The sequence below is a fragment of the Strix uralensis genome, chromosome Z, assembly GCF_047716275.1.
Source record: "Strix uralensis isolate ZFMK-TIS-50842 chromosome Z, bStrUra1, whole genome shotgun sequence".
Lineage (NCBI taxonomy): Eukaryota > Metazoa > Chordata > Aves > Strigiformes > Strigidae > Strix > Strix uralensis.
In genome coordinates, this window is record NC_134012.1 from 21,950,133 (window position 1) to 21,961,184 (window position 11,052).

An 11,052-nucleotide genomic window follows, 5' to 3' on the forward strand; every position below is an offset into this window, starting at 1 on the left:
CCGCTCTATTGCCAAAGCTACAGACAAGACGGATGCCTTCACGGATGTGGTGGCAAGGCACAGAAAAGGGGCAAACAGGCTCCTCCTCGATAGCTGCACAGCAATAGGACGTGAGGTAGAAGGCACAGGCTGCAACAAGGGAAAAACAAAAGAGATCTGAAAAAAACTCAACATTTCCCACGGGAATACTCAACCATTAGAAGGGATAGCACAGAGAGGCTATCTAACTTTAGGAATATTCAAAACTGAACAAATCCCGAACAATCTGATCAAAGTTGTTCCTGGTTTCAGTGGATGCTGGGACCTCCTGACCTCTAGAGGTCCCTTCCAACATGAAGTACTCCCGACAGCACAAACATCCCATGGTCTGTGTTGGTAAGACACTCAAAATGGAAAGATAGATGTTGTGTTCGCAAAGTACACAGTCCACACATTTAAATTCATTTTTTTTAAAAAAAGTCTTATTGCTTTATTTAGATTTTGACATAGCCCACTTAGGTTACTGGAAGTCCTGTTGAAGATGTATATAGAAGTAACTGACTACTTTTTAGCTTAAACCAAATAGACTAAAATAATGGTAGAATTCAGCCTGAACAATTTATGAACTAAGCAATTCTTCCTTTGTCTAAGAAGAGCAATCACCATACTATCCATTTTCTGGCTTTTGATTTGGGCTTCATTTTTGTCATTTGTTTTAAAGCAAAACTTTGAAATAGTCCATGGATATATTTTACATACTACAAGAATACAGGATGGCTTTATGAAATCAGAACTTCCAAACAGTCTTCTGAGAAAATTTCAGTACTAGTAATATTCTATCTTCTTTGACTCAAAAGTGCATACGCATTCAAAGGTTTTACACATTTCCCAGACATCTTTTAGCATACACGAATCACATCAGCTGTTTTTGTTCTCAATGGGAAAAAAGTTAAATTAATAATTTTAAAAAGCGTTCCATGGAAAGTGCGCTACATTTTTTCTTCTGGGAAATCAAACCAAGAGGATCTGTTGACAAGTGTCTTTGGCAGTCTTAGTATCAATGGTTGTCTCTCTGGACACTCTAGGAAGGAAGTCCTGGGGGAAGGCAGTTGACTGGAAGGCGCTGCTGGTACTTCTTGAATGTAGCTGGTTATAGTTTCTGTGCGAGGGGTGTTACTCCTGGTACTCGCTATGGTAAGACCCTGATCAGCTGCTGTTTCTCGAATTTCAACATCAGCATTTCTAATGCCACCATCTAAGCCTCCCCTTCTGGTGGGAATATTGCACTTTTTGGCTGCTTCTCCAGTTTTTTCACCAACTCTGTAAACATCTTCACATCCTGTCTTTCTCAGAAAAGAAGATGGAGACTCGTTTTCCCTCTCATTTATCTGAGTTGTGCCTGTCCAAGTAATACTGCTGTCACGTTCAGTACTTTCTGGCTCCTTGCTACTATCACTATCAATTGTAATCACAACTGGAGAAGAATGTGCCGAGTTACTCATGTGATGTTTCCGGTGTTTTTTCTTATGCTTTTTCTTTTTCTTTTTAAGATGCCTTGCAGTGTCTGTTGCTTTTCCTTCATAGACTATCTCCACACTTGGACTCCTCACCTTTTTCTTCTTTTTCTTACGCTTTGTCTCACTGCTTGCTCGATTGTCTGAAAGGCTATCTTCATTTTTGAAGCAGTCACTGAATTTTGAGGAAGTTTTCTTGGGTTCATTTTCTCTCTCTAGACTTGTGCTCTCCATGGATGCATTTTCCAAGTGACGAGTTTTGTACTTCCTTTTTCCACCAGGCTTTTCACTTTTCATTCTGTCAGTTCCTCCAGAAGGGGTCCTTGACCTGTTGCTTGATCGACTCCTTGACCTGCATTTTTCATAACAGTAATAGTGTCTCTCACGGAGTCCCCTCTGGCTACGCGGATCTCTCCTTTCAATAAATGATCGTATCCTGTATTCTGGACTCTCAGATTGCCTTGAATAGAGGGCATTAGGCTGAGTCCTCCTCCTGCCAGAGGATTCACTGTCATCTCTGAACACCTTTTGACTACAGAAAGCATAGCTCCACTGGCATCTACTTTGATAATTGTCTCTTACATAATAACGATCACTGTCTCTGCTTCTTGATCTCCTTTTGCCATGGCCTTTGCTACGTGATCGTGATCTGCTTACTTCTCTGGATGGAGTGCTCTCATGACTTAGCGAGCCTCTCTGGCTTTTTAGAGACTCTCTGGTGTCATGAGCCCTTGATCGCCTGCTGCTTCTTTTGCTCCTATGTTTGCTACTATCTCTGCTTCTCGATTGTCTCCTTCTAAGTTGGCTTTTGCTACGATGCTCCCTCCTAGACCGATGGCCATGACTGCGACTGTTCCGTGAACAGGATTGTGGGCTCCTGGACTTTCCCTTTCTAGACAGTCTGTGATTCCAAGGGGAGCATACTGTGTCACTCCCCAGAGAGGGGCTCCAGCTCAAGTCCCGTGGAGACAGATCTTTTACTTTACATTTGTTCTTCTCATCATCTTTTGACTCTGTCTTCTCAACTGCAGGAGATAAGCAGCTTCTACAACTACCTACATCCTCCTTATACGTGGGGGAACATGGTGATAAACTCCTGCTTGGTTCACTATCACTCCAGCTGCGACACTGGATTGGTTGCTGTTTCTTCACATCTTCCCTTTTCTCTTCCTTGATGGACTCCTCAGTGTCTGAGGACAGCTCAACCACTTCTGGTGTCCTCTCAGCTAATGGCTTAACATACCCAACAATAACACAATTGTCCGAGGAAGAGTCACTGTTGTTCAAATCAGCATTAGCCTGTAACTGAGTTTGCAGTTTGGTTCTTCGACTCTGTGTAGCAGAGCCCTCATCAGAACTTTCTGACGTCTCCAGAGGAGAAGCTATGGTTGCACGAGCCTCTTCTGAAATAGAATAGGAAGGCCCCGGAGTTTCATCGTCCCAGGGGGCCTGACCAAGACCAGTCACAGACAAACTGTTATCTGGCCCTTGAGAATATGCCATATCTGGAGATATTGTAATAATTGATGAGTCTGAGTGGCTTCCTTCATCATATGATGGTGCAGGACAGTCATAATTGGCGTGTTGATCATATGCTTCTAAGTTAAAAGGACAACGGGCAAAACTGATGAATTCATGTAAGAAGTGTTCAGTCCGATTCAGCAAAAACGGCTTTAGATCGTCAGCAAAGGCCTGACTTTCCAGATCATACCTAGTCACATTACTCATAATTACGTGCTGCACAATATTAACCAAAGATCCGTGGGCACCAAGCAGGACTGTAAGTTCTCGCTTCAACCAAGGAACCAACCTGTGAAGGCAAGCAGGGTTGCGGCGGAAAAACTCTGCTGAAATGTCTCGATAGCGGCCACCATCCTGAATACTACGAATACGCACACCGCTGCGGTACAGAGCTCTGCGGAAGTTGATCATGTCCTCCTCCTGAATCTGCTGCAGAGATATGCCCTCTGCACTAGCCTGCCTCCTTGAGGCCAGACTCCTTATCATATGCTGAATCTCTTCGACTCTCTGCCGCACTGGTTCGTTAGACAACCCTTCAAACAATACCCCATTATCTGGAGGTGACAGTGTCCTTCGGGAAGGAGAACTGCCAGCACGGCGCTCCCCTGTTAAGGTAGTACGGTAACGAAATCTCCGGCCATCGGGGCTTGCAAAAGAGCTATTTTCTGACGGGCTGAGTATATACTCTTTAAAGTCATCTTCAGCACGAATTGTATGGAAAATGGAAAAAAAGGGTTGCTTGCAGAGGGGGCATTCTGCTTTGTTTTTTGACCACTCCTGGACACAGCGGAAACAGAACCTGTGCAAGCAGCGATCTAGATACGCAACATTGTCAAATCTATCCAAGCAGATGGGGCATTTAGAGTCAGGAGATGCATCTGTTGGCAGCTTGCTGGTGCCAGCTTTTGGCGAAAAATTGCTATCTTCTGAAAACTCCTTATCTGCTGAAGTCATGTTCTACAAAAGAAAGACACAAAAGATCATCGCTATCTCAGAGAGACAAAAATGTTAAAGTTTAGACACAGAAACCCGTAACAGTCACCTTCAAGGCTGCAAAACCCCGTGTTAGCACCAAGAGAACACCAAACAAAGAGGCAGCACGACCTAACTACTTTGCTTGGCTTCTCTTCACAGTGAGATCTGGCTCTTCAGAGTTGCAAGTTTTAAACAGAGCTTGAATAATGCTGGCATACATGAAGGTAACAGGCAGGACTCTGTCTTCCACCCCACTCATAAATAACTGCTTTGATGTAGTAAATTTATGATTAATGTGGTATCCTTCGAAACGCACTTCCAAAAGAGACCAGGGTTTACATATGAAAAATATGAGAGCGTATTTTGACAAAAGTCACAACAAGTAATTGCACTGGAACTAAACTATCAGTGTCTGCTGTTCTGCTGGACCTGTCCTGCTCCTGCACCCCCTGCCCACGAGCATGAGCATCTGCACGAGCCTCTGCTGGGCACTCATGCTGGACCACAAACGGTTTCTTGGACTGAGCAACCTTCAGGGAAGTTTTCCAGCCTAAATTAGTCTTTGTTTTTAGGACTGAAGCAGAAACAGCCAGGTGTCATTTCTACGCCCATCCTCGGGTACATGCCACCTTTTTATCCTTTTTATCTAGTCAGGCTGTCAAGCGTAATTATCAATAAATCCACCTATTTTGCAGTTATTTTTGGTATCAGCATTATCTTAAGGCATTACAACACAGTGGAAGTAAGTTACCGTGCTGCTTCAAAACTCGGTAGCCCATGTTTTGCAGCAAGCTCGGGAGCGTGTCGTAACCGGACACCGGGCACAAAGTCTGCCGTGCAGGCGAGCGAGACACGCACACACGGACGGTCGGGCACACACCGGGGTACAACCGCACGGACGCGCGGGCTGTCACGGGGGGGGGGGGGGGGGGGGGGGGGCGGGAAGAGGCTGACGCCTCTCCGGTACGACACCGCCCGCCCGCTGCGGGACACCGCCACGCCCAGCACCCTCCCCCGCGCCTCCCGCTCGCCTCGTCTCGGGCCGCCGGCCCAGCCGGAGGGCTCCGGCGCCGCTCCCCCCTCCAACTCACCGCTGCTGGGCCCTCGCTCCCCGCCCGGGCCGGGGCCGCCTTCAGCCTGTGGCGCGCCCGGCAGCGTCCGGAGCCGGGAGTCTCCCGCCGCTCGTCCCCCAGCGGGCGGCGGCGGCGGGCGCCCTCCGCCAGGCGCCGTAACGGCTCCGCCATCCGCGGCGGCGGGCGCGGCGTTGCCACGGGAACCGTTGCCCCCCGCCAGCAGCGGGGCAGCGCCGGGCCGAAGCGCTGCCTGCCGGGAGCGGCGCGCGGGCGCCTCGCTTGAGCGTCACTTCCGCCGGCGGCGGCGGCCGGGTCTCGCCGGCGGGCGCAGGCGCTGCTGAGCGGAGGAGGCCGAGGAGGGGCCGAGGCCGGCAGGGTTTCGCCGGGGCGGCGGGACCTGCGCCCGGTCTGCCGCCTGGTGCGTGCCGGGGCTGGCGGGAACCGCGGCGGGGGGCAGGTCCGAGTGTGCCGCCCGCGGCGGGGGGGAGGAGGGCGGGAAGGCCTGAGGCCGCCCGGCCCGGAGGGCGGGTCTACCGCCCGGGGGCAGCGGAGGAGCGGGACTGGGTGTCCATCTTGGTGGAGGCAGCGGACACTGGGACCTGGGGGGGGTAACGGGGAGGTGCTGCCGCCGCCAGCGCGCAGTGTTTTGTCCCGCAGCTGCTGGCTGCCGTGGTGCTGCTTTCCTGAGGCTTCGTCCTCTACGGGGCAGGGGTGACTGCCCAGCGGCAACTGGAGAGCGGCCTCCTGGCCCGGGAGCTGCCGTAGACAATGGCAGAGCCCGGGGGACTCTGCCGGGAGCTGGGCGTTGTTTCCGAGGGTACGGAGGGATCCGTCGGAAGGCTGAAGGAGCCTTTTAGTCAGTTGGGCAAATAAAGCATAAACAGCTCTTGGAAAAGAGGAGGTAAATAAAGCACGGAGAGTTACTAGAAAAGTGAATGATCTCTCCTTACTGATTTACTAGCATGTATCAGCAAGAGACACACGTACCCATATGCAAAAAGAGACACCGACACAGCCAGCTCTACAGACTGTCACAGAGAAAGTGCTGCTTTCCAGAGCACCTGCCTGTAGTACTACCAGGACTCACACAAAACATGATGTCGTGGTCTGAGCCCAGAGGACAACTGAGGAGCACCACGCAGCTGCACGATCACTTCTTCCCCCTCAGGGATGGGCAGGAGAAAACAAAACAATAGGCTTGAGAATTGAGGTAAGTACGGGGAGGGATGATTCACCCATTATGGTCACAGGCAAAAAGACTCGTTGAGGGAAGAAAACATCAATTTCAGTTAAACACCACCACCACTTAATTTTCCAATCAGAGTAGGTCAGGAAGAAATATAACCACATCTTAAAAACACCTTCCCCTCATCGCTCCATTCTTCCTGGACTCAGCTTTGCCCCAGTTTCTCTACCTCTTCCGCCCCACAGAGGCACAGGGGATGAGGATTGAGATCAGTTTGTCACCTGTTGTCCCTGCTGCTCCTTCCTCAGGGGGAGGACTCCTCACACTCTTCCCTTGCTCCAGTGTGGGGTCCCTCCCACAGGAGACAGTCCTCCACGAACCTTCTGTGACATGAGTCCTTCCCATAGGCTGTAGCTCTTACTGAGCTGATCCAGCCTGGGTCCCTCCTGTGTGTCACAGTCCTCCCAGCGTGGGCTTCCCTCAGTCATGGCATTTTTGGGCACAGCCACCTACTCTGACACGGGCTCCTCCCTGGGCTGCAGGTCGGCATCTGCTCCTCTGTGGAGCTCCACAAGCTGCAGGGGCAATCTGCTCCAGTGTGCCCCCCAACTCCTTTCTTCCACTGACCTCAGTGTTTGCAGAGGCATGTCACCAACCACGGGCTGCAGGGCAATCTCTGCTCCAGTGTGCCCCCCAACTCCTTTCTTCCACTGACCTCAGTGTTTGCAGAGGCATGTCACCACTCCCATTCTTCCTCCCAGGTTTCTCTTCTTAAATACATTATCACAGAGGTGCAGCTGCCATCCCTAATTGGCTCAGCCTTGGCCAGAGGTGGGTCAAACTTGGAGCCCCCTCCCCTGCTACCAAAACCCCTGTCACACACACACAAACCCAACACACATGACCACAGCCAGCCATGTCCCTTTTCTCCTCTACAGCTGGTAAGGATTGACGTTTACTAGTGAAAGCACAGATCCCCTGAGTACCAGCACAGCTCTTCTGTCCATCTGATAACCCTGCCCTGTACCCTCAGCCCTCTGGCTCGCTCCTACACACCAGCTGGTCCAGCTTCCTGCTCACAAGCAAATGCACATGCATGCACTGACACGTTTACCCAATGGATGCTCCACACCCACAGATCTCACCAGATACCAGCATGAGCCTATGCCTGATACCCTGCCTGGACCCAGGGCTTCCTACTCACCAGCCACCCCACATTGAAGTTTGTTAAAATGTTACATCCCCACCCCCAACACTTTTCCCTGGTGTTTGTGGGAGATGCAATCACTTTGGCTCCCCAGCAGGCAGCACCAGACACATGGGCACCTGCAGTCCTGCTTCATGTGTTGGTGCTGCAGCTTGCTTGCTTTACTCATCCCAGTTCCTCCAGTAGCTGTGCCTGGGGCACACGTACTGGTCTTGTCCCAGTGGCTGGAGCTGAGACCCTCACTGTCACCAGTGCCCTTTGCTGGCACCCAGACCCTAAACCACTCCCATCACTGGCACAATAGAAGGGATCTGATCCAGAATTGTCCTAACTTAGTCAGCTTCCTAAATGTTGTGTGCATGTGTTGGCTCTTAGGCAAGGTGGGATCCACTTGGAGAGACCATCTCTGGAACTCCCTGAATCACCAAAATGGGAAGATGGAAGGTTCCCCAGGCTCTTCACTGGGGGATTTTCATTTATGAGCTGAAAAGAAGCAATTCTGGAAGTTAAATGGCTCTGGTTTTGAGTCTTGGTTTTCTACACAGCTGGGAAGAGCGAAAGCCCTGTGGCTCCTCTCTCCCACAGCCCACACAGACCAGCAGCACCTTATTCCACCCACTGACCTCTAGAAGCCAGGAAAAAGCCTTCCACTGGAGAGGCCTGCCTCTGCTTCCTGGGCCTTTGCGTCTTCTGGGGTCGCTTGGTCCGTGGCAAGGGTTTTCCCCACAGGCAGCTTTGTGGGAGTGAGAGCATGCAGGGGCCTTGGTCTCATATTCTCCTGAGCAGCAGCTGCAGCAGCACTGGGAGTGCCCAAGCTGTTGACAGTGGGACCCACAGACTCCAGGAGGGGACAACCTCCAGCCCTCTCTCTGGCTCACCCTGGCACCAGGGCCAATGCCCTCTTGGGGACGGCAGAAACAGCTCCTCGGAGGAAGAAGGTGTTCAGGAGCCTCTGTCTATTTGATTTCTGGGGCTTTTGAGCATCTCCCATGTTAGCTGCATCACCTGGTGAACGCATGAAAATTGTCATAGACCCCAGCCCTGCCCCTGCAAAGGTTTCTGTGCTGGCAGAGAGGCTCTCCACCTCTCCACTGATTCTAGGAGCCAAAGCTGAGCAGCTGGATCATCCTTTGCTATCCATGCAGTAAGAGCTCAGCTTTGATGTGTTGTTATCCTTACCGTGGTGTTCAAGCAGTCACCAGGCTCTCTTTCACCTGGCCAGCTGGGCACCTCCAGCAGCACAGCGCCAAGAGCAGGAGTGATGGGTGCAGAGCTGGCCGGCCCAGTTAGAAAGTCTCTGACCTCCAGCCTGCCCCAGACTGTGACCTCTCACTGTTAGCTTCTCTGCCTTTGTTTCAGGTACCACCACTGACTTGCACCTGGAGCTGCAGGTGGGCAGGGATCAGCCACTGCAGGGTTTTGCGTTGCTCGGCTCCGCTGCAAACCTTCCAAGTGCCATTTTGCAGTCACCGCGATGGAAATCACCCATTATAACTTTGTTCCTTCTGGGTAGGGAGTGTTCGTCACCACACGGAGCTGGTTTACCTGCAAGCTGCCACCAGATGGCAAAATACTCCCCAGCATCGGTCCCCAGCCTGCTTGCCGCTACCGCAGGCCGGAGCTGTGCAGGGCTGCAGGGAAGTCGCAGCACGGGCTGAATTTCTCTCCCCTCGGTTTGGCTGCTGCTCGGCGTGTTCAGGGGTGTCTCTCCAACAGCCTCCAGAGGAGAGAGACCTGCCCGTTGCCTTTGGTCCCTGGAAGCCCAAGGCAGAGCCCACAACTGCTCACAACAGAGATGAAATGCCTGAGAATGTCCCTGCTGCTGACTAGGACCTTGCACAGAGATGGCAAGTAGGCAGAAAGAGAACTTGGTCTTTTTATGGTATGGTCCTTAGCTAACTGAGAAAACCGTGTGATGTTCTTGCAGATATTAAGAGAACTGAGAGTCTCAAGACCTTTTTCTTCTCTGGCCTGCCCTGCCTATTCTCCCTCTTCTTTCTCCTGTGCTGCTGTCATAGCACCATGCTGGAGTCAGTGTTAAGGGTCTAAGAAACATCCTCAGCTTCACATCCTGATGTTTGCCTGAAGCCATGTCAGGATGATGGCAGCAGCAAGAAGCAACTTTTTTTCTCCCAGGTAACGTGGGAGTGGGATCAAAGCCCCTGTAGAGGTTGAGAAATACCTCATTCGAGTCTAGTGGTGAGGACAAAGCTTGCAGCTTTGGTCTCTTTGGCTCATCCTTCTGCTTGCCTCCGCTACTTGCCCAGTAAACAGTAGCTCTTTGAGGAAAGCAAGAATTAAAATCATGTGCATCCCAAGGATTTGAAACTGTCACCTCGGCAGGAAGTCTCTGTGCTGTGCCACATAAAACATAGACTCGAGAAGCTCTGGTAACCAGAGAAATCCCAGAAACTTGAGATTTAGATTCAGCTCAGTTTCCCATATTGGAGTAAATCTTCACTCTAATTCTTCTGCCCAGAAGTTATGCATTGTCTTGAAAACATGCCATAAGGATCATTCTCTAGGATAAAGCTCCTGAGACATGTATTGAAAGTATTTTAAGAAGATCTCTAGTAGATATGTAGTCATTAGAAATAAGGGAATATAACCTCAGCATTTCATCAATAGCAGTATTAAAAATTTACTTCCTATGCAGTTTTGATGTCAGTTTTCTCATTTCTTAAAACACTGAGCTACCTCTCGCTGAAGAAGCTGTCTCTGAAGCTGCTCACTTGCAGTGTTATCACCTATGTCATATGTTACACCTCTCCTCCCCTTTCAAATTCTCTGTTCAGCCTGTGCTCATGTGCTTGCTCATGGAAGTCATGAAGCACATGCAAACCTCCTCAACTTGCTTTTGGGATGACGCAAGTAGGACTTGGACTCAGTGCTCAGCATCCATTATCCTCTCCTTGCCCACGAAGATGCAGTGCAGAGCAGAAAGCATAAAGCATGTGTTTCCTGTCACAGTCAAAATGTTACAGCAAATAACTATGTTTAGGCAGCATTAACCATTCAGATGAGATCACCAGAGATGGCTATTTTGCCAATGCTATCATCCCTAAAGGAATATATTCATAATGGTGATGAAATCTCCCTCAGATCTTTTTTTTTTTTTTTAATCCTTTTTAATAAAGCATAGCTTATTTATCAGAGCAAGGCTGGTTTGTTAGTCCTGAAGTGGTTTGTTTGTTTGTTTAGGTTTCAGAGGGTTGTTTGGAAAAATTGTGATCAGCATGCTTTTGATTAGCATAGCTAAGAGGACTTTCGTTTAATGAAATGATTAATTGATTCAGCCAGGTATGCAGCCACACTAACAGCTGCTTCAACAGATACAAAAGCTGCTCCCTCAAATATGACCTTGCCTCACTACCATGAGGCAGTACCCATGGATACATGTTAATTATAAGGTTGATAAGAATATGTAAGGATAACTAATGTAGCTGAGTTATTTGATGAAGGCTATTGAAAACAGTCAAAAATGGAAACAAAATCATTAGTCAGGCAACTGTGGGCTAAATTCAGCTTTAAATCACTTTAACATATTGATGATAATCAATTTCTCCCAAATTACACAAGCAAGGAAGCTGAAACATA

The 11,052-nt window shown here is 49.8% G+C and overlaps 1 protein-coding gene and 1 long non-coding RNA gene across 2 annotated transcripts; one reads left to right on the forward strand and one right to left on the reverse strand.

The window, feature by feature from the left end:
• Positions 1–439: 439 nt before the first annotated feature.
• TOPORS (TOP1 binding arginine/serine rich protein, E3 ubiquitin ligase) lies at positions 440–5,321 on the reverse strand. Its single transcript, XM_074856014.1, has 2 exons — positions 5,081–5,321; positions 440–3,971 (listed from the first exon to the last, which is right to left on the reverse strand). Exons 1-2 carry the CDS (start codon positions 5,231–5,233, stop codon positions 969–971), a joined length of 3,156 nt encoding a protein of 1,051 aa, XP_074712115.1. The 5' UTR covers positions 5,234–5,321; the 3' UTR covers positions 440–968.
• A 50-nt stretch (positions 5,322–5,371) lies between these two features.
• On the forward strand, positions 5,372–10,608 carry LOC141937811 (uncharacterized). Its single transcript, XR_012627073.1, has 3 exons — positions 5,372–5,480; positions 6,024–6,272; positions 8,815–10,608. It is a non-coding gene; the product is annotated as an uncharacterized LOC141937811 (long non-coding RNA).
• Positions 10,609–11,052: the final 444 nt, after the last annotated feature.

Excerpts from the sequence above, each read along its gene's own strand:
- TOPORS (XM_074856014.1), bottom strand. The coding sequence starts at position 5,233 with ATGGCGGAGCCGTTACGGCGCCTGGCGGAGGGCGCCCGCCGCCGCCGC. Across the intron at positions 3,972-5,080 it reads GGAGCGAGGGCCCAGCAGCG|AACATGACTTCAGCAGATAA; the intron begins GTGAGTTGGAGG and ends TTTCTTTTGTAG.